General features: G+C 49.3%; 12 protein-coding genes across 12 annotated transcripts; 3 read left to right on the forward strand and 9 right to left on the reverse strand.

Annotated features, from left to right (window-relative positions):
- Positions 1 to 3,109: 3,109 nt before the first annotated feature.
- NUU61_001178 (flavin monoamine oxidase family protein) lies at positions 3,110 to 4,867 on the reverse strand (the record flags this gene model as incomplete). The annotated part of the gene is made up of 4 exons (XM_056651760.1): positions 3,110 to 4,089; positions 4,174 to 4,562; positions 4,629 to 4,666; positions 4,742 to 4,867. 4 exons carry the CDS (start codon positions 4,865 to 4,867, stop codon positions 3,110 to 3,112), a joined length of 1,533 nt encoding a protein of 510 aa, XP_056516610.1.
- A 668-nt stretch (positions 4,868 to 5,535) lies between these two features.
- NUU61_001179 (Zn(II)2Cys6 transcription factor) lies at positions 5,536 to 7,065 on the reverse strand (the record flags this gene model as incomplete). The annotated part of the gene is made up of 1 exon (XM_056651761.1): positions 5,536 to 7,065. One exon carries the CDS (start codon positions 7,063 to 7,065, stop codon positions 5,536 to 5,538), a length of 1,530 nt encoding a protein of 509 aa, XP_056516611.1.
- A 1,136-nt stretch (positions 7,066 to 8,201) lies between these two features.
- NUU61_001180 (NAD-dependent epimerase/dehydratase family protein) lies at positions 8,202 to 9,459 on the reverse strand (the record flags this gene model as incomplete). Its single annotated transcript, XM_056651762.1, has 3 exons — positions 8,202 to 9,118; positions 9,183 to 9,344; positions 9,414 to 9,459. The coding sequence occupies 3 exons, from the start codon at positions 9,457 to 9,459 to the stop codon at positions 8,202 to 8,204; spliced, it is 1,125 nt and encodes a 374-aa protein (XP_056516612.1).
- Positions 9,460 to 9,978: 519 nt separating this feature from the next.
- NUU61_001181 (uncharacterized protein) lies at positions 9,979 to 10,377 on the reverse strand (the record flags this gene model as incomplete). The annotated part of the gene is made up of 1 exon (XM_056651763.1): positions 9,979 to 10,377. One exon carries the CDS (start codon positions 10,375 to 10,377, stop codon positions 9,979 to 9,981), a length of 399 nt encoding a protein of 132 aa, XP_056516613.1.
- Positions 10,378 to 10,847: 470 nt separating this feature from the next.
- Positions 10,848 to 11,228, reverse strand: NUU61_001182 (uncharacterized protein; the record flags this gene model as incomplete). The annotated part of the gene is made up of 1 exon (XM_056651764.1): positions 10,848 to 11,228. The coding sequence occupies one exon, from the start codon at positions 11,226 to 11,228 to the stop codon at positions 10,848 to 10,850; it is 381 nt and encodes a 126-aa protein (XP_056516614.1).
- A 505-nt stretch (positions 11,229 to 11,733) lies between these two features.
- NUU61_001183 (uncharacterized protein) lies at positions 11,734 to 13,163 on the reverse strand (the record flags this gene model as incomplete). The annotated part of the gene is made up of 4 exons (XM_056651765.1): positions 11,734 to 12,094; positions 12,174 to 12,629; positions 12,688 to 12,815; positions 12,900 to 13,163. 4 exons carry the CDS (start codon positions 13,161 to 13,163, stop codon positions 11,734 to 11,736), a joined length of 1,209 nt encoding a protein of 402 aa, XP_056516615.1.
- A 218-nt stretch (positions 13,164 to 13,381) lies between these two features.
- On the reverse strand, positions 13,382 to 16,118 carry NUU61_001184 (calpain-like protease PalBory; the record flags this gene model as incomplete). Its single annotated transcript, XM_056651766.1, has 4 exons — positions 13,382 to 15,289; positions 15,349 to 15,580; positions 15,649 to 16,022; positions 16,074 to 16,118. The coding sequence occupies 4 exons, from the start codon at positions 16,116 to 16,118 to the stop codon at positions 13,382 to 13,384; spliced, it is 2,559 nt and encodes an 852-aa protein (XP_056516616.1).
- Positions 16,119 to 16,659: 541 nt separating this feature from the next.
- On the forward strand, positions 16,660 to 17,857 carry NUU61_001185 (putative peroxisomal carrier protein; the record flags this gene model as incomplete). Its single annotated transcript, XM_056651767.1, has 4 exons — positions 16,660 to 16,763; positions 16,834 to 17,378; positions 17,437 to 17,674; positions 17,734 to 17,857. 4 exons carry the CDS (start codon positions 16,660 to 16,662, stop codon positions 17,855 to 17,857), a joined length of 1,011 nt encoding a protein of 336 aa, XP_056516617.1.
- Positions 17,858 to 18,102: 245 nt separating this feature from the next.
- Positions 18,103 to 19,063, reverse strand: NUU61_001186 (uncharacterized protein; the record flags this gene model as incomplete). Its single annotated transcript, XM_056651768.1, has 2 exons — positions 18,103 to 18,444; positions 18,668 to 19,063. 2 exons carry the CDS (start codon positions 19,061 to 19,063, stop codon positions 18,103 to 18,105), a joined length of 738 nt encoding a protein of 245 aa, XP_056516618.1.
- A 752-nt stretch (positions 19,064 to 19,815) lies between these two features.
- NUU61_001187 (uncharacterized protein) lies at positions 19,816 to 20,499 on the forward strand (the record flags this gene model as incomplete). Its single annotated transcript, XM_056651769.1, has 1 exon — positions 19,816 to 20,499. The coding sequence occupies one exon, from the start codon at positions 19,816 to 19,818 to the stop codon at positions 20,497 to 20,499; it is 684 nt and encodes a 227-aa protein (XP_056516619.1).
- Positions 20,500 to 20,901: 402 nt separating this feature from the next.
- Positions 20,902 to 21,853, forward strand: NUU61_001188 (thermonuclease family protein; the record flags this gene model as incomplete). The annotated part of the gene is made up of 2 exons (XM_056651770.1): positions 20,902 to 21,307; positions 21,420 to 21,853. 2 exons carry the CDS (start codon positions 20,902 to 20,904, stop codon positions 21,851 to 21,853), a joined length of 840 nt encoding a protein of 279 aa, XP_056516620.1.
- Positions 21,854 to 22,215: 362 nt separating this feature from the next.
- Positions 22,216 to 22,981, reverse strand: NUU61_001189 (adenylate kinase ADK2; the record flags this gene model as incomplete). The annotated part of the gene is made up of 2 exons (XM_056651771.1): positions 22,216 to 22,757; positions 22,816 to 22,981. 2 exons carry the CDS (start codon positions 22,979 to 22,981, stop codon positions 22,216 to 22,218), a joined length of 708 nt encoding a protein of 235 aa, XP_056516621.1.
- Between the last annotated feature and the right edge of the window lie 162 nt (positions 22,982 to 23,143).

A 23,143-nucleotide genomic window follows, 5' to 3' on the forward strand; every position in this document is an offset into this window, starting at 1 on the left:
AATATATAAGAAATAATCTAATATCCTTTCTCTCTATATTATAAATAAGCTTTTATTATATAATATCTCTATAACTCTTATTTATTAATCTATTTTATTTTCTCTTAACTCTAATTAGGGTTTATATAAAAAGAGGCGATCTATATTTTAAGTAACACGATTCTAATAAAGATAGGCTCTTAGTCTATTTATTTATTAAATAGCTAGTAATATAAGATCTAGAGGGGTATTAAACGGTTCTTTCTTTTTAATAATCTATTAATTTATTAGAGATTATTATTAATATAAAATAGATTACTCTAGTATTCTTTATATAAGCTCGCGAATAGCCTTATTATCCCTTTAAATAGATTAATATTAATAACTATCTCTAAAAGGGCTTATTTCTAGGAGTTATCCTAATTTAGACCTCCTATAGCTATAAGATTCTATTCGAATTTACTAAAGAACTCGCGGAGTTTCTTCTTTCTTTATTTTATTATATTAATTTATATAAAAGCCCTTTATTTCTATTCTAGGTCTATAAACTATCGGTCTATAGCTTAGTAGAAGTCTTTAAACGATACCGATTAGATTATTATTACTATTATTTTAATCTATAGATAGATCCGTTAACTAGCTTAGCCTCGGAGTCTACTAAAGACGTAGTAAATCTTTATTTATTTAGTATAGAAGTACTATTAGTCTATCTCGAGTTTAATTCTAAGATTCGTACGGAATACTGTATAAATACTTAGGTCACTCTTATTATATATCTTGATATTAGGGTATATTAGTTATAGTTATAAATTATTATTAAGGTTATTCGTTAGAAAGGAATAGTTTAACCATAAATCTTCTATTATAGGATCTATTATTATATGACTAATAGACGCTATCTAGTTAAGGGAAAGAAAAAAAAGAAACGAACGAATCCTAATATTAGGGGATTAGACTAAATTATATTAATTAATAGTATATCCTAGATATAAGAAGGATTCGTTAAGAGATATAAGAAAAAAGGGGTTAAGTAGGAGTTGGGGTTTTGTTAGGGAGACAGTCAGTTTCTGCCTACGAGGCCTTAAGGTCGAGCTTCTTTGTTGTATAGGACTTTGTACGAAGGTCCTGTAACACTTCTACCTTAAGCTCCTAATCTAAGATAATATAGTATATTAAAAAAGGTAAGTTTCTATATATATCTTTATTAAAACTAGGGTTCTAAATAATTATTTAAAACCCTAGTTTTAATCTATTAAGTTTCTATCTTTCTATCTCTATTAGAACCAGGGTTTTAAGGCCTATTTTAGAACCCTAGTTTTAATAGAGATATTAATTCTAATCTATTTAAATATTATATTAATTATTATAATCTACCCTCTATCTAGATACTATCCTAATCCTACCCTATTAATTCTAGAAGGATTATTAATATAAATTTCTTATATTTATAAGCTTTATCTATAATCTCTTTTTAATCCTAGCTATTAATATTAGTATTAAGCGATTATTTAATTCTATATATAATATTTACTATTATTAATAAAAGATACTAAATATATCTACTATATAAGATCTAATAATACTTATATATATTATTAAATTTAAAGTTAAGAAGAAGTAGCTTATATTTATTTAAGAGCTTTAGGAGTAAGATAAGTTAGAAATTATATAGAAGGAAAAAGAGACCTAAAAAACTTATAAAGAGATTATACTAATTAATAATAATAATAAAAAAAGATATTATAGATCTAATAATTATAATTAATATATCTTATTAATTATAGTAAAAAAAGTTAAAAAATAATTATAAAGATAATTATAGCCTCTTATAGATTTTTAATAAGGTTTATAAATATCTATAAATACTTAATAATTATAAGCTTTAAAATTAAAATTGATTAATATTTAAAATAATATTCTCTAGAATTACTTTTTAAGAATTATTCTTTTAATTACTATAAAAAATTATTTAACTAAAATAAATATAATATCTAAAAATATAGCTAAAAATAATAATTTATAAAAGTTATATAGTTAATAAAGTATCTATCTAAATAGGTTAAATAGATTAACCTATTAATCCGCGGGATAGGTCAAAAAAATCTTGACCCGCCTACGGGTCAAGAGGTCTAACCCACGACCCGTCTATAGGCTGACCCACGGGTCGACCCATATAGGTTATCCGCGGGTCTATCCAGGTCTAATTACTATAGTAGATATTATATTATTATAATTATTAGTTAAAGGTATTATACTAAATAACTAAAAACTAGTTAGTATATAGTTTTATACTAGTTAATAGATAGATAATATAAATATATATTTTTAAAGGGGTAGTACTAGGCGGGGCCTTTTGGGGATCGATTCCTTCTCTATATAGTTTAGTGCCTTATTAAATTTAACTCGTTAGCGTTTAAACTCTTTAATTTAGGCAGTTTCTCATTCTATTTCTTCCCTATTATCCTAGTCCCGATAAAGAAGGGAGTAGATAATATTATATTTATACGCGAGTTATTAGTCGGGATTAGTCTAGGCGTCTATTATTTAAAATTAGTTAGTAATAAACTAGTAACTAGTTTTGGTAGGGTATAAATAGATTTTAGTTTATATAATAAGATAACGATAGAGCTCGGTTAACCATTAGAATCTAATAGTGGTCTGACCTCCCAACACGTGACCAAAAACGTGACTACACGTGACCTTTATGGTAGTCGGAGGTTTCGAGTAATGGTGGTCCGAGCTACCGTCTGTCAGTTCTACTCAGTGAGCAAAAAGCGGCAAGGCCTAAGCACTAAAACGGAAGGGGAAAGCCAAGAAGTGGCAGAGGAAATCCGCTACATAGGTAATCCTGGAATAAACACGAAACGACCTTTTGAGACAATCTATAGAATTTTTTTTGAATTTTTTTTTACAATTATTTAACACTTGGAATTGCCGAGACCGGGGTAAGTGAAGAGAAGTATAAAGTGGTCCCCGAGACTGGAATATCAAGAACTATACTCCCACTATATTCCCACAGCCTCTGGCCTTGATAATCTTCCAAAGCTGTATAGATAACCCAGCAGATAGAAAAATATGTAAAAGAACCGAAAGAATAGCAACTATACCCCAATCAAACCCCAAGATTCATCTATATGCCCTTAACCCCAGCTGAAGGCAAAGAATCATCCCGTGCAGCCCCAACCCCGAGACTCCCTAATCCACGCGCACAACAAATCTGAGTCGCCGCCCGCTCCCCACTCCAATAAGCCCCCGTCGTCGTGCCCAGCGCCACAAACGGCGCCGTATGCTCCCCAGCAAACCACACCCCGCGTTCCGCACCCACGCCCGCCCCGGACCGCAGCACCTCGATATCGCGATCTGCATGCGTCAACCCTACCTGGAAGTTGCAGTACGACCCGTTGCCCGCGTACGGATCGGCCTGCCAGCGCGTGGCTAGCAGGGCCGTGGGCGTGCAGTCCGGTGCCGAGGCGGAGTACCCGGGGAGACGGGCATAGAAGGGGGCGAGGAAGTCGATCAGGCGGGTTTTGTAGGCGCTGGACTCGAGGTCTAGTCCGGCCAGAGAGTCTACGATGTGGGTGGCGCAGGGCCCGTAGGTGTAGAAGAGGAGGGTGGGCTGGGCGCAGGGGTCTGGGAGAGCGGCGAGGAAGAGACATTCTTGGTTCCATTGGATGTGTGGTGGGTGTGGTGCGTAGATTGGGTCGAGGAATTGCGCGAAGACGGGGTTTGTACGTGGTTTTGGTGGGCGTGTTTCTGTGGTGGTGGTCTGCCAGAAAGCTCGCGGGAATGTCACGTAGACTTTCTCGAGGCGGCCGTACGAGATGTTATTCACGGCTTGTAGGAGCCGCTCTGGGAGTTGCGGGTGGAAGGCGTCTGTGTTGCGCTTGAGCCAGCCAAGTGGACAGGTGACGACGACCTCGTCGAAGTGGTGGTTTGTCTCTGAGGCTGTGGTGACGGTTACTTGGTGCTGGGCCTGGGGCTGGTCTTTTGGTCTGGGTGGAGCGTCGATGCGCACAACCGGGTGGTTGAAGAAGATGCCGGCCTGGGTTTGGGCAGCCTTGGCCACATGCTCCAAGATGTGCTTGTAGGTCGACGCGACGAAGTAGTTATCTGTAGAAGAAAAGTAGTCAGAAGAGCACCATGGGGTATAATGCAGTGGAAATATGTGCAAAAGACGGAGAGAAGGATACGCACTCCCATCAATACACTCCTCCAGACAGAAAAACCGTAAACTCTGCCGTTCAATCGGATCACCCACGTAAGCGCCCCACAGCTTACAGGCATCCAGACACAGCTCTTTCTCAGCTGGAGTAAAGTCTGTGCGCTGCACTCGTTCTTGGAAGAAGTCGAACAGACTCCGGTCTGCTGGGATACTCTCGGCGTGCTGATTGCTGTACTCAAAGGCCTCTTCAATGGTGGTCCACATAAACTCAGACGCTTTCATAGCGAGAGCATCATCGACAACATGTCCCTGTCGCGAGATGGCCACATTTGCGCCCTCAGGGTCATGCGTGACGGTCTGTGTTGCTTCGGCGAGGGCCATGATGGGGTTTTGGCCTGTGCCATGGATCCAATTGGGGCCGCTGATTTGTAGTTAGTCAAGTATTCGATATAAACACGCAGATATACGTGGGAGAGAGAGACCATACAGATCTACCAAGTGACCTCCCACTTCATCTTGATGCACCTAGCCACAGAACAACCACTCAGCTCGATTTCTGGCTTGGGTTCTCACACAATCACCGGGGAGAAAACCACATACTCTTCCCCCGATCCGGTCTCTGGCTTCGAGGATCGTTACCCGGGCCCCATTCTGGATGAGAATGTCAGCACAGCGTAGCCCCGAGAGGCCGGCGCCGATAATGCCGATATGCGGGCGGGTCGCCATGCTGCGATGAGAGCTGGAAGATCGGAAGAAATTCCGGATATATTTGAAGTCTAGATGTTTTTTGAGAAAATAATGAGCCCATACAGAAGACTCCTGGAGAATTGCCAGGTGAGGTTGAGGTGGAGCCATGGGGAGGATTCGGTGGGGCGTGGGTCTGCTATCTATACGTGCGTATTATTGTCCCGCGCTCTGCATTGTTTTGCATGATATATACACGAGGCATTTTGGAGATATTCAAGTATATGGAGGTAATGGAAAGGTCTATTGATTAGGCCTCTTGCCCTATCTTATCGAGTGGGTGTGACGAGACTGTTAATTTCCCTATCACAGAGTACAGCGCATGGAAATGCCGTCGACATGTTTATCCTTCGAATTGAATAAAGTGTAGTCATGTCTCTAGGACGAAATTGCTTGTCGGTCTCACCTTAAGGCCGGCCCTACGGTACGTTTCATCGACAGCCTCCATCTAGAAAATTTGGAGTTTAAGCTTAAAGACAACTAACCAGTGCCTGGCTTTTGTCTAATGGTAATATACCTCACATGCGAAGAGAAACACCATGTATTTAACCTGTATCATTATTTAACATGTATCTGGCAAGATCACGCTAGCATCGTGCTCAAAAAATAGAATTCCCGAATATGTACTCCATTTTCCTTGGGACTGGATCTCAAATAATCACAAAATTGCACTCAGAAGACTGCTTCCGCGCCAGATCGATCCACGAGCTACATTGAGGATCAGACAGCATCCACCACGTCTTCAAAAACGACAACATTCGGTCTCGATCCAAGATCCGGCTGATGCGCATCACGATGGTGAGTTCGCGCTCAATCGTCTTCTGGCGAAGCCGGCTGTCTTGACACTCGGTCCCGGCAACAAAGAGCGGCCAAACCAAATCCTGGGCGAACATCTCGTACCCCGTCCCGGAAAGACATTGCAAATGTTCTAGGATTTGATTGCGCGAGTCTTGGATAAGTGGTTCCACGGTAGGACGGCTCGCAAGGGCTTGGTAGCTGTAGACAAGGCCCGCGTGGCGATACATCGAGACGAGCTGCTCGCAATCGCGTCGATCGATTTCCGACCAGAATTGGATACCTTGAATAAGTTCTAGGGCGTTTCCCTCAGCGAGCTTGAGTTGAACATGGATGTCGTCGATGGTCATCTCCGGCGGCTGCTGGCAGTTCGCCCGGAGACGTTCCGTTTGGGTGATTTGGTGGACAATCCGCACGAAGTCCATGAACACGGCATCTCTGCTGCTGGCTACAGGAGTATGGACAATCTCGTTCACCTCATGGAAGGTCGTCAGGTGTGTCCACACCGAGGTGGTATAGTACTCCTGCAAGAAGAATTCCTCGACGTGGATTGTCTTGCCGTAACAGGCGGCTCGGATAACCTCCCGCGCGGCTTGTAAATGGACCCGCCATCCTGCCGTCTGCGCATTCAGCATGTCGTTGTTGCACAAAATGATCGCCGATGCCAGGATCACAGTGGGTAGCGCACGACTCCAGAGCTGTGAGGTAGTCGATTGGCGCAGCGTATTGAGTTCTTGCGCCAGGCGGCCCAGGGCCTTTTCTTGGTAGGTTTTGGAGATGCTCTGGAATCGTTCGTACCAGGGATCATGACGAGGATACTGGGATGCCAGGTCATGCGCGGTCAGCGCGAGAACAGATGACAGCACGGTTTCAGAGCCCTCGACCATCGGCAGAACGATCTGTCGCCATGGATTCTCTGGCCCGTCCACCCATGCGAGTCTGCGGGCCACATATTCCGTGAAGTAGGGCATGAGGTGAGATGCATAGGGGGAGTTAGATTCGCGCAACAGAGGGTTGGACAGCGAGCGCGGGATCGACAGTCCCTCTATAGCCGGACCTCCATACTGCACATTCCAAGTATGACGAGTCCCCTGCGTCCCAAGAGGCGCTGATTTGTTTTGCACAGGAACCAGTTTGCCCTGCAAACTCCCCCGGCTGGCGACTCCATGGACCCATTTGAACCGCGGACCATACCCCGGGCACTCGAGGCTACGCTTGGAGCATTTCATACACCCCGGAAGTCCGCGATCGCACTTGATGCGGCGAAGTTGGCATTTCCGGCAATCTACGACGTTATTAGCCCGGCGCCCCACTCGTGCCCCCCTAGGGGTCAGGTCGTTCATACCTTTCTGTGCGGTCTGTGCCTCGGCGAGTGGAGCAGACATTTGCTTCTCGTTGCGCAGTTGGCTGGTGCCACACCGGCATCTCGAGCACGGTGACGTGATCGAGGATTGTGACAGGAGCTGGGGAGATTCAGGAACTGAGTGCGCGCGGTTCTGGGGATGCTGAAACCCCGCTGAACAGAAATTTTTGTGGGTCTGCTCCACCTGATCGCCGTCTCTAGATGATGGATTCTAGTGCTCATGTTGCTGAGATATGGGCTCACAATTACTCACAATTATAGCATTTGATGGGGCTAACAGGGAATTTCTTGAATTTGGGCGCGGTAATTCTTTCTCGACAACAAATGACCGCATGTCACTCTCCATTAACAACACCATTAGCAAGAACCTCGCTACCCCCATTCGCATAGCCATTTGCATGAGACACTCCCCAGGGTTCAAAGAAGCAAGCGTCATCAATTAGCCAACGCCCATGCTTCAAATAACCCCCACTTAAAGGGTTGAAAAGCTGACATTGAAAACTCATCTTGCGAGGGGGGTATGCATGGTTGATGGGGACATAAATGATCTTCTTGCCTTGACATGGCTCAATAGAGCATAGCTCGTCAAGGTCCCGACACTATCGGCAATACGGCCACAGACACTTCTATGGGGACGGTATCTGCTGTAGGGGTACCCAAAAGAGTTCAAGGATCATCACCAAAATCAAATTTCAACACTTAAAATACATACAGACGAAAGAAAGTGGACAAGTGCCACTCATATATCAAAGGGGGAAGGAAGAAAGGAGAAAGAAAAGAAAAGGCTTAGGATGCTGCATGCAGGGAAATGCAAACTCGATCAAACGAAGGGGACAAATCAAGCCAATATATGCATGGGAAAAAAAAAAAAAAGCAAAACAAAATACCTCCAACGGGATGGGTATTATGAATCACAGAGTAAAACAGATCCAGTTCAGGGTGTGGGTTGACTTGCCTGGCAAAAATAGAAAGGAAGAAAAGGATGATGTCTGGTGGAATAGTGGGATGGGAGAAGTCATGAAAGGGTCGTGTGTCGTGTTGCGAGTCAATGCATTCTTTCCAGACACAATGCAATGCGCATGAGATGGGAGATTGGGTTGTGGGGAGGATATCTTCGAGGCACGAACAAAAGAAGGGAAGAAAGAAAGAAAAAGAGTTTTATGGCCACCAGCCCATGCGCTTGTAGCTATCAACCATCTCGCGAATGCTGTCAGCATCGAAGCGCTCGTGGCTGGGCTTCCAGCCGGTGGTGGACTCGAACAACGAGCCATCAATAGACATGTCTTGGTCCTTGAGGATGTCCCGTTCCAGGAAGGGGCTGATGGGACCGGGGCGGTCGATGTTGTGTTTTTCAAGCAGCTCAGCCCAAGTCTGCAAACTGACCTCATTCATGTCCTCGACCACATCGTCCAAGTTCATCTTGGCGAATTGCGAGACGAGCGATCCAATAAATGTCACCTTGAGGTTAAACACCTCGGACAACCCTTTAGCCACGTGCTCCTGCTGTGTGTTGTTGTGATCCACGACGTTGAAGGCCACAAAGCCATCCTTGTTGTCAATCTTGCCCTGACCGGCCCGCCATTCCGCGGCCCGCCACAAGGCACTCGCCGCATCCTGGACGTGCAGCGTGTTAATCTTGACGTCCTTGGTGTACAACAGCTCGAGGTCCCGTTCCAAATCCACGTACACGCGGGACAGGCAGATGCCCGTCGCAAAGTACCCCGGGTCATACGGGCCGTAGACGTGCGGCAAACGCAAGGCACAGTACTGCAGATCTGGGATCCGGTCCAGCTCCTCGGCAGCTTTCAATTTCCACTTGGCCAGTTTGTTCCAGGGCTGCATCTTGTCATTCTCCTTGCGCGGGGTGGACCCGCTCTTGTAGACATGCGCTGTCGAGGTCTCGACAAAGGCGGAGATGCCACGCCGGGCAATCTCCTTACCCAACGCCACAGTCAGTCCGCAACTGCGCAGTTCATAGACATCGTCAGGCTGGGAGTGTCGGGTTTCCCCGCCGCAGTTGATGACGTAGTCGAATTGTTCGCCATTGGCTCGGTCGAAGATACGCGGGGAGTGCTCTAGAACGAATCGTGGGTCAGAAACGATTCCAAACATCCCCTCATCAAGGGCGAATTCACCTACGTTCACGGCTGGCGTCGGCCTGCACAAACTTGTCCTTGGAGCATGCCTCGTCGAATTCGGGGGCTAACCGAGCCAGCTGCGGCAAGACCTTGTCGACCAATCGCACTTCGGACGCGAGGTTGTTCTGGTGAATATAGAGGGCGAGATGACGACCAATGAAGCCTAGGGGGCCGAGAAACGTTAATCCCGCAAAACCCGGGGATTGAGGTTAATAAGAGAGTCAACACGCACCAAGGCCGCCGATGATCAGGACAGCAGGCTTGCTAGATTCAGCCATGGTTGGATCGAGTTCAAGAAACCACTCCCACAGGAGAAGGGGAAAGATGAAGGAGAGAAAGAGAGAGGGGGCCAACGTGGGAAAATCAAACCCACGCGGACGGGGCACCTCCTCATTCCAATGCGCCAAACTCCACTCCCTCATGCATCGCTAGAAAATTCGGGAAAGAAGATCGCAGTTCTCATTCCTGTTTCCCCTGCCAAGCCCGTTGGCTCAACGACGCCGTTGTCGATAGTCGCGGGACCAAGTGGGCTGGGTGGAGCCCACAATACGACTCTACTGATTCTTTGTGGGCAAAAACAATGATAATCCCCTATTTCCAGTGACATCAGTCTTCCTTCGCGCCGAACTCAGTACAAGTTGTGACATGTCCATGGATGACATCCATGGATCTCTGCTCTCTCCCATGGCGCTGGGTTACCCGAGCCCCGAACCAAGATCTCTAGCATCAAAACATGCTAAGCATTTCGACCATCCAATATCACCCGCCGATCCTCTCTGTTTCCACGACGCCCCTCTTCACTCCACTTTCAACGTGACTTCAATTTTGAAATAAGTCTTGGCCAAGTCTCCACGGCTGCTGGCTGCCCACGCAACTTCCAGGATGTTTTGAAGAGCCCGCCAGTCTGCATCGCGACCGGCTCGGATTTGGAACGAGACCTTCGCCCACTTTGGTCTCACAACCGCATAGCGCAGCCGACGAATGGGATTTCCACTCATTTCCTGCAGTTGGAGAGCACTGTCTTCGAAATTGGGTAGCCCGTATGCCTCGGTCATAACTGCCAGAAAATGGGAGGCCGAATGAAATTCTCGGTACGGAACGCAGATGGTGTCCCTGGCCTCGGTCCCGTCCTCTCGCACTAGAAAGAATGTAGCCTTGGTGTTCCGGTGCTGGCACTCTTGCTGAGCACGGAGCATATCAATTGACAGCGTGTTTCCTGCTTTGCCGGGGTCAGTCCCGACAATTGATATTTGATAGAAATCATCTATATCATACCTTGAACTTGGAGATGTGCCTCCTGGTACTTTCGAGCATGAGGAGAGGTGTATGCGTGAGCGCTGAGAGACGACACGGCCGGAGGGCTGCTCACTTCGTCCATATTGATGGGAGAAAGCTGAATCGGTTCGATAGGGAGGGTGTCGGCAACACTAGTAGAACCAGGAATGTGCGAAGTGTCCGCAAGATCACGCGGAGTCTGTCTTTTATCAGTCTGGATTTGCAAAACAATATGCCCTTCGATTAGGAAATCTTACATCCTGGGGGATCGACTTATTTCTGGAGGCTTTGGCAATCTTCTCTAGCAACATCATCAATCCCCGGGTCATCCTAAGCGATGGTTAGCAGAAGATATACCCAGCAGGACATTCTCTAGAAACAAAACCAAAACTCACGGCTCCTTTTTCTTGGGATAGGTGCACATGTAGACGGGACTCTGCTGCAAGGCCTTGGGGTCAAGATATTTCTTTCGATTCTCCGAAGTACCCCAATATTTCTCTCCATTCTCTTCAAGAAAATCCTCGGCGGCTTGCATGCGGGCGCTCTCTTGATCCTTTAGATCATCCAAAGAATACTGATCAAGTGCAAAACTTCTGAGTTCCTTTCGAAATTTGTCCCACACGTCGGTCCTGAGGTCGAAGAAATTCCTGAATTCACTCAGGGTCTTCGAGACCGTAAGGCTTCCTTCGTCGAGAGCTGCCATCATCGGGCATACAAAATCGGACTCCGAAGAGCTGGAGTCGACCATTGGAGGACGGATTTGTCTCGGCATCTTTACACTCGTGTTCAAGGAATGAGGTAGAAGATGACTGATCAAACAACCTCTAACTTTAAAAGACTTGAAATCTTGAGAAAGAGAGGATAGGCAAGGCCTGGATAGAGGGAAATAGAGGAAGATTTTGTGAGCGAAATGGTAGGGGGGTTGAATCCAAAGAAGAACAAGGTGAGTAGAAGAGTGGGAAGGGGACAACAAGACATGGGAGTAGGATCGAGAAAGAGCACATCAGGAGGACTAGGGATAGGAGGAGGAAGAGGATGTGAGAGAAGAACAATCGACCCACAAGCGCGATTACGAGGCAATTTGTCCGTAGGGGCATTTGAGTGATGGCTCTTCTTCTCTCACTTCTATAGATTAAGCAAAAATAAATAACTTAACAACTTAGTTTCTATAATTCAACAAGCTTAGATTAATGTCCAGTTTCAAGAAATAGCAAGTTTTAGGGACAACTTGAATAAGATAGAGCAAGTCAATCCAGTAAAGCTATACCTATCTTTCATCATTCTGCACCAAGGTATTTCAGAGAATTCTTTAGCTCCTTGACAGCTGTGTTGACATCATCAAATGTCAATGCAGATACAGCCCAGCGAGCATGTTTCTGTGCCAGAGAGATTGAGTTATCGTCTACCGAGTGGGATGGTTGGCTCGGCGCAGTAGGAGCAGGAGCAACAGGCACTCGTGCAGTTGAGGGTGGCCCCGATGGCGAAGCTGCAGGATGTGGGATATGGGCGCTGGCACTCGACGGGTCATAGAATGAGGCTGGATCTGGTGCAGGTACTGACGGGCTCCCGGATGGTGGTGGGAAGGACTGGAAGGCATTGGGATGGTGTGAGGCATCACGAGCGCCACCAGTCAATGCACTGGGGGTATCTGGTAGATCTAGAACCGACGAACCGCCAAGTTTGCTGGGTGTGGGGGGGGAGATTTAATTCCCCAGACTGAGGTTGGTCAACATCCATGGTTTGTGCAGGGGAACCAGGCGCATTGCGCGGGACAGATGGAATATCTGGCACCGGGGCGGCAGGCTGCCGAGGAACAGATGATGTTCGGGATGGGTGAAGGGACTCATCCAAAGACGACTGGTGGGCTAGCTGTCGTCCAAGACGATCTGATTCATCGAGGATTTCCTCAACCGACGCCTGCCGGGGTTTGGAAGCCTGTTCTGCCACAGATTGATCAAATGCCTGTACCTCTGGTGCGTCAACGGGTTCTTCCTCTTCTGCTGGTACAGGGTTTGTTGCGTTGGGGTCCTCGCCAGCCTTGATCGCCTTGACAATTCGAACTGCATGGTACTTGGCGAACTTGATCCTCCCAGCAATTTCCGGGTCCAAATCACCCCAAATCTGGCACAACTCAAGGAATGTCGCCGCCGCCTGAAAGGTATCCGCCGTTTGTCTAGCACACAATCAGCAACCTAGTTTCCCATAAGCCCCACTAGCCACTGGAAGCTCACTTGGTGACCTTGTTGGCAGTCATGGCAGCCTCGGCGCGATTGAACACCTCCAACCCAAATTGTTCCACGAACGCACTCGCTGCCACATTATCCGTCACTGTTTCATTCTCTGGGTTCTCCTTCTTGAACTATACACAGAAAATTATCGTCAGTCATTAATTCCAAAGAACGCGATGTAAAGGAGGGGTCAACGGCGGGGAAGGCAACCGCACCTGCTCCAGCTTATCCACCAGGTTGGTCGTGTAAATTTTAATCTCATCGTCTGAACTGTGGAGGCCCCTTTCAATAATCTGGTTCACAATATGGAAATTGCCTGCCGCATTAGGGACTTGGTCAGCTCGAATACCCGGATCGCGGGGAGAGGCAGACTCACACCAGTAGGCCACCACCGGCTTGGCCTTCTCGATCTGAGCTGCCCTGAGCGCAAAGCGCCCAATGTCGGCAGACTTCAGTCCAGCAGGGATGTTACTTGCCATGATTTTGTTGTAGAGAAATCAAAGAGGGAGAGGGCTGGAGGCTGGAGAAGATGACGTTTGGAGCTTGGGGAAATGCCACCGCCCGTGCGGAGACTCGAAGCTGCCGGCTTATCGCGACAATCAACACACATTGGTAACAAAGAATTGGAGCGCATTCTTCTCGGAGGAAATAGCAACATATCTCAGGTTTTCATGAAACTATTGCCCAACTATATTGTTCATGCATCTTCAATCACCCATTCCCCAATCTCAACCCGCTCCTCGGCCAGCGCCTCAACCTCAAAATAATCTTCCACCTGCCCTCCTGGACCCCCGATGCGCTCGATGACAATCCAAACACCTTGCGACGAGAGATTGGGTCGCAAGTCAAAATCCTCCACCCGAACCCCCGTTACTGCGTCGCTGTGAGTGCCGTCTTCCGAGGTAGCCAGGATCTCCTTATATGGTCCCTGGCCGAGTTCCACAGTCATCAGCACAGGAGACGGAGCCACGGCCCGGGTACCAATAGTGGACCGTTTATTCCTCGCGATGAGCTTGAGCCGTGTCATACGAGAGACGCATAATGTGGCCAGCATCCGATCCTTACCTGGCGGAAGGACGCCGACATCTGAGGAGATGACACGGCGGCCCGCGGACTCGGAGGCTAACTGTTGTACTGTGCACGGAATCATAGATGAGATCCAGAGCGTGAAGCGACCAACTTGATCAGGAGCAAAGGTGGAGCAGACAATGGTGTAGGACCCCTTATCCAAAGCCTTTGTCTCTGCCAGTGCACATCCCCGCCGATAGTCGCCGCTGTCGGCAATGATGTCGCGGTTTCGCACTCGGGAGATGCGCTGGCCGTTGGACCAAAAGAGTCTGACGTGGGTGGCCAGTTCAGCGTTTGTGGTTTCGAGCAAGATAGACACGTCGGTTCTATCAGAAATCTTCAGGCTGAACTGGGGGTTGGAATGATAGCGAGCTGACTCGGCGTTCCCGCCAGCCGTCAACGTCGTCCAGGAACCGGCTGCCTTATTCAAGCACAGATACTTGTCTCTCGAGTTTCCCACTACCACTGGTGAGGTCGAGAAGGCAGAGAGTGTGAAGTTTTGACTCGATACAGGCAGCGATTGCTCAGAGACCACAGCCGTATACGTGGTCCCAGCGGGCATCTCCAGCCTCGTGAGGGTGTTCGGGGAGTCGAGATAAGGCCCAGGATGAAGCGCTCCATCGCTGAGCGAAACTCTTTTCCCGTCAGCCTGGAAAATGTGGAGGCCAATAAACCCCTGCGGTTCGTTCGGGTTGTGCTCTTGTCCAGGGTGACGGACCGTCTTGAAATGCTTGCCGAGCAGGAGCCAGACTGTCCCTCCCGACTCGCTGGAAATTGAAAACTGTGGGTTTTTCACAAAACAGCCTGCAATGACCCGTCCCTGAGAAAGATCCCATGTAAAATGAATGTCCTCGCGGTATTTGAACAGACCGGGGTTCCAGTTCAAGTAGAGGTTCTCAAAGTTCTGTAGAACTTGCTCACAATCCATCCAAAATGTGCCTGGTGAGAGAGGAGATGGCCCATTTGTTGATTCTGTCGCTTGGACTCTGGGACTGGCTTGCCCTGATCCTGGCTCTGCGCCCGCCCACGGATTCTTTAAAAGGAATTGACGCCGCCCGTGGACTTCTTTCATGTCGAGTATAGCATAGTCATGCTCGCTCACTAGCCCTAGCCCCTGTTGCTCCCTTTCGGTCAACTTGCCGGTCCCAATGGTCAATACCACATCTCCATAGTCGAATGCTTTATGCAAGCGGCCCCAGATCTCGTCCGAGGTGGTATCATCGTGATGTAGGAAAACTTGCTCCGGGATCCACCCGGTCAGCACCCACAAGTCGGTCCCGGAATTGCTTCCAGGAAAATCATAGCCCCCGCGAACCTTTAAATACGCCTTTTCCACCAGGGCAGGCCATAGAAAGTGTGGGTGATTTCGGTCAGTCATATGCAGTGACCGTGTAGTTTTGGAGGATGGCAATTGGTCATCAATGACTACTTTTCGAAAGGATCCATTGAAATACAAACAAAAGATGTATTTCCCTGACGGTGATAACAGCGGACCGCCTTGTCCACCGTCACATGGGTATATTGCTGGCGATGCATGCTACTTCTAGTCAGCTTTGGTGGCAATTTGGTGGCAGTAGTTCATATTTTAATCCATACCGGTCCTAGCCCTCGCTCAGCCCGGGAGGTGGTGGCGCAGAGACTTGCAACCACCGAACAATCGGTCAACACATCTTGCACAAGATCTGCAGTCCCCGAGATAGACATAACCGGTTCGACGACATTCGATGTCTGGTCTGCAGTGTTCCTTGACTGCAAAAGCTCACGTGGTCGTTTCCATCCTGCAAAGATGGCCTTCTGGAATTCCGAAAGATGAAGATCCGGTGCATCCCTAATCGGAGTTAGAACACCGAATTATTCCATGGTAAACGTTACCACGATGCGATTCATTCCACGTACGTGAAAGGCTGCCCGTCGCGCGAAAGAAATTCATCCGGAGCAGGCGGGCGGTCCCATGGCGGGAAAATAAAACCATTCAGTTTAGCGCCCTCAAGGATGATGATTTCTTCGCGGGTCGTCAGCTTTCGTTTCGACGTCGGCGGTCGTAAACTGGGCACCGCCTTGGAAGAGCCCCGCGCCGCCGACCGCCAGTCGCTAGCGCCCTTGATCTTCTCTGCGGTGGTGAGTAGCTCCTTGCATTTAGCATCGAGCTGTTTTTTCGCGTCAGATGGCGGTTCCAGTCGCAACGCTTTCATGTAATGCTCTGCGGCATCGATGGCAGCTTCTAGGGCGGCCTTTTGGGAGGTCGCGGTAGCCACCTGCCGTTCAGCCCTCTATATGGCGGTTAGTTTCCACTCGATTGATCCGGGGAAGATCACAAGTACCAAAGCTTGGGACAGATGGGACTGGGACCCATTGGGTCTAGACATGCTTGCTTCTGATCGCCGACAGCCATCTGATTCCCAGATAAGACCCTAGTCGATGCGCCCCGCATCATCCAGCGACAAGTCCGGTCGCGCCAAAAAGGAGTGCAAGAAGATCGACGCCCAATGGGCTGAGCCGGAGCGAGAGCGTGTCTTTGGTTGTTGCCTTAGTGCCTGAGGAACCAAGTGGGAGCTGCACGGTGACATAAGCAGCCGAGTGGACCTCGGCTCATTTTCATGGAGTGAACGCCGAGGTGCTGCGAAGGTGCCATTCCGGCTCGCCGCTCGGTTTTCCTGTGCTTCTGCTCCTTCTCTCCTTTTTTCGTCCTATTTTCGGGTGCCGTCGGTTGCCCTGGAATGAATATCCATGCATCTTCTGCTCCCCTAGCTGTTTTTACCTCCTTTCTCTTCTATCGGTCTCAACATCATTAGCCCCGCCCGATACTTCCCCTTTCATCCGGCCGCTGTAAAGGCGAGCCTTTTTGCTCGCCACTTTTTTTTATTACTCTTCTGGTTGAGCTTGATTGTCACTTGATTTGTGTCTATCATGACTGGTCAATCAAAACCTGTGCGCCTTTCTCCCTGGGGCAGCGCCGTTGCAGGCGCAACTGGCGGAGTCCTGGCCAATGCGATCGTATATCCACTTGACCTGTGAGGCAACCAACCCTAATTATTGTCAACGCTTCGGGATAAGCCCACTGACTTCATCTGAATCATCCAGGATCAAGACAAAATTGCAAGTCCAGGGAAAGCAAATAGACGGAGCCGAGCATCAAGGCATCGACGATCACTATGAGTCGACCATTGACGCTCTTGTCAAGATCGCGGAGAAGGAAGGGGTGAGCGGTCTATATTCTGGGATTGCAGGGTCACTTCTGGGAGTTGCCTCCACCAATTTTGCCTACTTTTACTGGTACAGCGTCGTCCGCACTCTCTACATGGCCTCGCACCGAACACCGAAGCCCCCCGGCACCGTCATCGAGCTTAGCCTGGGTGCCGTCGCCGGCGCCGTGGCTCAGATTTTCACCATCCCAGTGGCCGTCATCACCACCAGACAGCAAACACAGCCAAAAGGGGATAAGAAGGGATTGGTCGAGACCGGCCGTGAGGTGGTCGACAGCGAGGACGGCTGGTCCGGCCTGTGGCGAGGCCTGAAGGCCAGCTTGATTCTGGTTGTCAATCCCGCCATCACCTATGGAGCATATCAGCGACTGAAGGATATCTTTTTCACGGGAAAAAATAACCTCAAGCCGTGGGAGGCCTTCTGTGAGTGATGTTCGGCTTCTATACTGGGACGATTACGCTAACGAGGGGTTTCACACAGTCCTTGGTGCCATGTCCAAGGCGCTGGCGACCATTGCAACCCAGCCTTTGATTGTTGCTAAAGTTGGCCTGCAATCTCGCCCGCCTCCAAGTCGGCAGGGCAAGCCCTTCAAGACCTTTGGCGAGGTCATGAAGCACATCATCGATAACGAGGGTCTCATGTCCCTCTTCAAGGGCATTGGTCCCCAGATTTTGAAGGGTCTTTTGGTGCAAGGTCTGCTGATGATGACCAAGGAGAGGTATGTCCCGGTTTCACAATGCAACGTTGTTGTTCTTGTTTTTGCTGACCCTCCTCCAGAATGGAACTCGCTTTCATCGCCCTGTTTGCCACTGTTCGGAAGGTCAAGAAGGACAAGCTGCAAAAGGCCGTCGACGCTGCCGCGTCTACGGCCAAGACCAGCATGCCAGCGACGTTGAAATAACCGTCTGCTTGTGTTGAACTCTACGCATGAACTTCTTTCTGGATTTTCTCTGTTGACTCCCTTTACGGCGTGCTGGTCTTTCTTTCTGCGATTCTCCTGGACAGTCTAGGCACCCTTCAAACCTTGAAAAGAGGCCCGTCACGATGAAAGACGTGTTTCTAGCACTTGAATATCTTTATAGATCTGTAAATACACTCCGTCCTTGTGCCTATAATCTTGGTAGTTGGTTGGTAGCCACATAATCATCACCGTGCATTCGAGTAATTGCCATCAATCAAGGAGCCATTGATGACTGCATTCCACTCCGGCAGGAACGGCACCTCAGACACAGAGAGGTCCAAAGAAGAGAAGATATTCTGGCTAGTATCCGCGAGAAACCCCTGTTCGAGGATTGCTTCAAAGTTCGGAAGAGATCCTTCATGAGGCGTCGTATATGGTAGCGGGATTTCAGTTTCATGAGGATCTTCCCCAAGCCCAAAGCCCGGGGAAGCAGGACGACGCTCCAAAGGAGCTTGAATATCACTACTCGTTGTGGTTTGCTGAGCACTTCTCGACGCCAGGGCTTGATGTTGCAGCAAAGCGAGACACTTCCGAATACTTCCCTGCCCATTCTCTTCCTGAGTTTGGCCCGATATCTCACTCACACACAATTCGTGCAGAAAGACTCCTTCAACCAACTCCCAGGCGCGGTCTGTATTTGGTCCCCAGGGGTTTGTATTCAGACAGCGCAAGACATAGACAAGGCGTACCACGGGGTGTATGTGGTGAAGAACCATTTGAATCCCGCAGAAAGGCCCCCTTCAATAGAACGTAACTACTTTCCAGTCCATCGCATGCCAGCTTAAAAGATGGGTTCAGTACATCAGCCACGTCATCATCTTGAAAGTCTTCTTGCTTCTGCATGCTGATCTTCTCTCGGAGCTGGAGCATAAACTCCATTTTCTTGTAGGCGGTGATAGAATGCTGCATTGCAATACGGGGTAGATGGTTGGGCATTTTGGAAGAACTCGAGATGCCATAACGCGAAGAGACATATTGAGTGCGCTCTTGGATCATCTTCCGTTTAGCTGCGATGTCCGGAAGAGTCTGTGCAGAGCACTGCTCGCGAGTCCCCAGAACGGGATGGAGTAGTCTGCACGATTCGGTCTGGATCAAGAAAAAGGACATCTCCATCCAACCGACAGACTCGGGTGGCAATTGCGTCATGCTGGGAAATTTTCGGTGCAAGCTCCGTCTGAAGAATTTCTATAGTCTTGTTCTATCTGGTTGATCACTGTCAACAATGACTGAAGCAAACAAGCGCTGGTGTCTGCAACAAACCAACCAGGAAAAGAAACAAATCCACAAGAAGTCATCCGAGAAGGAGGATATGGCCGGGTCTGTGTTGCGTGCACCTTCCTCATAAATGCCCATACATGGGGCATCGACGCTGTACGCAAGCAAGACTATCTATACTGTGCACTCCCGAGCCCTAAATTCGTCTAACATCAGATATAGGCATACGGGGTCTATCTCTCATACTATCTTTCCACCAACATAATCCCTGGTACATCAGCTCTGGAGTATGCATTTGTCGGGGGCTTAAGCATCTCTTGTGCAATGCTCATCGCGCCTCTTGCAACATATCTCGGTCACCAATATCCACCCGCTTCGTTTTGAATCTTGGTGCCATTCTCGAGGCGCTCTCTCTTATTACCACTTCGTTTGCCAAAACTGATTGGCAGCTGTTTCTGTCGCAGGGAGATTGGTTTGAATTTGGCATGGGACTCTGTTTCTGTGGCTCTGTGGGCATTCCTTCACACTGGTTCCTAAGACGGCGGACTCTGGTCGACGGGATTGCAGGGGTCGGCTCTGAGATAGGCGGTCTTGTCTATCCTCTGGCTGTTGGGAAGATGATACCCGAACTTGGCTTTCCATGGGCAACGCGGATATTGGGGATTTTATGTTTCGTGGTGAACATGCTGTGTGCAACCGTCCTTCGAGTGCCCTCACATTCGCGTTCTCGATCGACTAGCTCAGTATTCCAGTTCTCTCTTTTCCAGAGACTGGACTTTGACTTACTGTTGGGCTGGTGCTTCCTGAGTGTCTTGGGGTATGTGTGCTTGCTATTCAGTTTGCCCAGCTATTCCGTTGCGATTGGCCTCACCCAACAACAAGGTAGTCTTGCCGGTGAACTATTCAATCTGGACCAGGCATTCGGGCGACCGGCTGTTGGGTTCTTGAGTGATCATTTCGGGCGAATAAGCATCGCTTTTGGCGCATCTCTCCTCTCGGGCATCCTGCCATTGGTGCTCTGGATCTTCGCTGGTTCCATGGGGCTGATATACTTCTTTGCGATAGCAGTGGGCTTAGTCGCCGGCACATCCCTGGCTGCCGTGGCACAAGTTGCTGCCGAGGTCGTTGGGTTGCAGCACCTCGGGGTTGCACTTGGGATCTTGTTGTTTGTGATGAGTCCTCCCACTCTGGTGGCTGAAGCGATTGCGGTCCAGCTTCGAGATGATTCCCATGAGTTGAAGCGCTACTTGCGGATTCAGATTTTCGTTGGTTCCATGTATCTGGGTGCTTCTGCCTGTTTGGGTTGGCTGTGGCTTGAATTGGGGAAGAAGCAGTCGGCTTCTAGGGTCAACAAGGTCTCCCACTAGAGCCTCGGCTGTGATATTTCAGGGACAGCTGTCGTTCTAGAAAGTTAGAAAGAATTTTTATTAGAATCTTAGGGCATTGAAGGAAATATACCATAGTTCGGCCAAACCCGTTCTCCTCGTGTGTCTGAAACCAGTTGATCAACTCCGAAGGAGCTTGCTTGGTAGTGACAGAGGTTTCAAACAAAGTCCGGCTTAGGAGAAATGAGACCAGGATGCTCAGTCTTCTTGTATAGTCTCTGATTAATTTGAAGAAAAGCAAAACCATCGGCCTCGGAGTGGGAGAGAAAACCGGCAATCATCCGCAGCTTGCCAGCTTCGCCCGCGTCGATCACCACTTTACCCCAACCAACTCCCACCCCCCTCACACCAGACCCCCTGCCCACCGCAGGGACATGGGTCGTCATGCGATGGCCGCCATGGAGTTCCGATTCAACAACTGATCAGAAATCGCAGTCCAGCTCTTCAAGCTCCTCTGCCGGCCCCGCGCCCACCCTAAATAAACAAAGCTCTTCCCTCGACTGGGCGGCCTTCACAGAAACCAGGACCCTTGTCCCGACCCTCTTCCTGACAAGCAGCATTCTGCTTGCAGTGCGCGTCCACCGCCGCTACTTGCGTCGCATCCCCGATGCCCCCAGCATCTCGCCTTCGCACCTCCGACACCGGTCTCTCTTCGGGCGGGTCACCAGCGTCGGTGATGGAGACAACTTCCGGATCTTTCACACCCCCGGTGGACGGCTCGCTGGATGGGGCTGGTTGCCATGGAAGAAAGTTCCCACCACGAAGAAAGAGCTGAAAGATAATACCGTTCGTCTACCGCCTTTATTCGTCTGAAAAAACCCCATTGTTTCCATTGATTTGAGTTGACGTATGTGTTTTTCTTTTCTCTGCGAAACAGGTTCATATCCGTCTCGCCGGTATAGACGCCCCCGAACTCGCACACTTCGGCCGCCCCGAACAGCCCTTTGCCCGCGACGCCCACGCCTGGCTAACTTCCTACCTCGGCCGTCGCCGCGTCCGTGCATTCATCCACCGTCAGGACCAGTACCACCGTGTCGTGGCCAGTGTGATGGTTCGGCGCGCACTAGACTTCCCACCGTTTCGTCGCAGAGATGTTTCGTACGAGATGCTGAAGCGTGGCCTCGCGACGGTGTATGAAGCCAAGGTGGGCGCAGAATTCGGCGGTACAGACATGGAGCAGAAGTATCGTCGCGCCGAATGGTGGGCCAAGGCACGGTCAAAGGGATTGTGGAAGGATTATCGGCGTGTTGGGTCCGATTGGGAGAGTCCACGCGACTATAAAAACCGCATGGGCATGGGTGATTCATCCGACAACCATGCCAAATCCAAGTCATGACGGTGCTTTCTTGGGTAGTACATACCAAGCACCTCGGCGGGCTTTTAGCTTTTTTTTTTTTCTTCTCAGCGATTGCGTTTGGCTGATGCATGTAACGAAGATAGCATGACTACATTGTATACGACTGGTTTGAACCATGATCATTGTGGCTCTAATTCGAGTATCTGGATACAATACACCGACTAAACATGTATAAGCGCTCGACATGGTCCCCCGACAGCAGGACTCTCAAATGATACCAGGGTATAGTAACAGAGCGGCTCCCAACCATAGCACACTCCCAGGGACAAAAAAAATGAACATGCGTCTCAGGTTTAAAAGAGCCCAATAATTAAAGATAATGTATACAAGCCACCAGGCCTTTAGCAGAATCTCTGCTCGATCTCCGCAAACAGCTTGGGAGAGATCTCGTCGCTCGTGTTGCCCTCAACCCGCCAGAGACAGCCGCGGCGATCATAATGCTCCAAAAGAGCGCGGCTGGTTTCTTCGAATTTCCGCAGCCGCTGCGTCCACGTTTCGATGGAGTCGTCTTCGCGCTGTGTCAATGGCTCGCCCGTGACGTCGTCCTTGCCAGGGACCTTGGGCGTATTGAATTCGGTGTTATACACCCGGCCAGAGGGCTCGTGAACCCAGCGCGATGCGATGCGCGACAGGATCACAGAGGGTGGGGTGAGGAGGTGCACGACAAAATTCACCGGGACAAACTTGTCCAAGCTCGATGCTTGAGCGGCTGTGCGGGGGAACCCGTCTAAGATGAAAGAGGCGGAAGAGGATATCGACGGCATGGTAGAGGATTGTGACGGTGGGAGCCAGCCCTTGGATTTCAGTTCGGAAGAGATCAGGTCGAGGATCATCGAGTCGGGAACGAGGTTGCCGGACTGCATTGCGGCTTCGGCTTGCACTCCTGTATGCGTTCAGTCAGACCCAATTCGTCTCTCCCGCACAACCGGTGGTTTCCTTACCCAGTGGAGTCCGTCGGCGCACATTCTCTCGCAGCAGATCGCCCGAGCTGATAGAAGCTAGCTGGGGGAACCGGGCCAGCAGTCGCTCGGACTGGGTTCCTTTTCCGACCCCCGGAGCGCCAATGAGAATGATGCGCGCAGCCTTCTTGAGCTGCTTCATGGACATGTTCAGTTTCGGGGGGGGGGGGCGTGGGCTATGTTCAACCTCGAGTTTTCCGTGTTGCTCCGATCCAAGGTGATTATACTTCGCAATGTTCCTGGTAACTCGGATGGGAATGGCGCGAGAGGGGGCCCCTGGACAACCAGGGGAAGAAGAGGAAACGCAAAT

Source organism: Penicillium alfredii (assembly GCF_028826965.1).
Source record: "Penicillium alfredii strain IBT 34128 chromosome Unknown utg000001l_segment0_segment0, whole genome shotgun sequence".
In the NCBI taxonomy this organism is placed as follows: Eukaryota; Fungi; Ascomycota; class Eurotiomycetes; order Eurotiales; family Aspergillaceae; genus Penicillium; species Penicillium alfredii.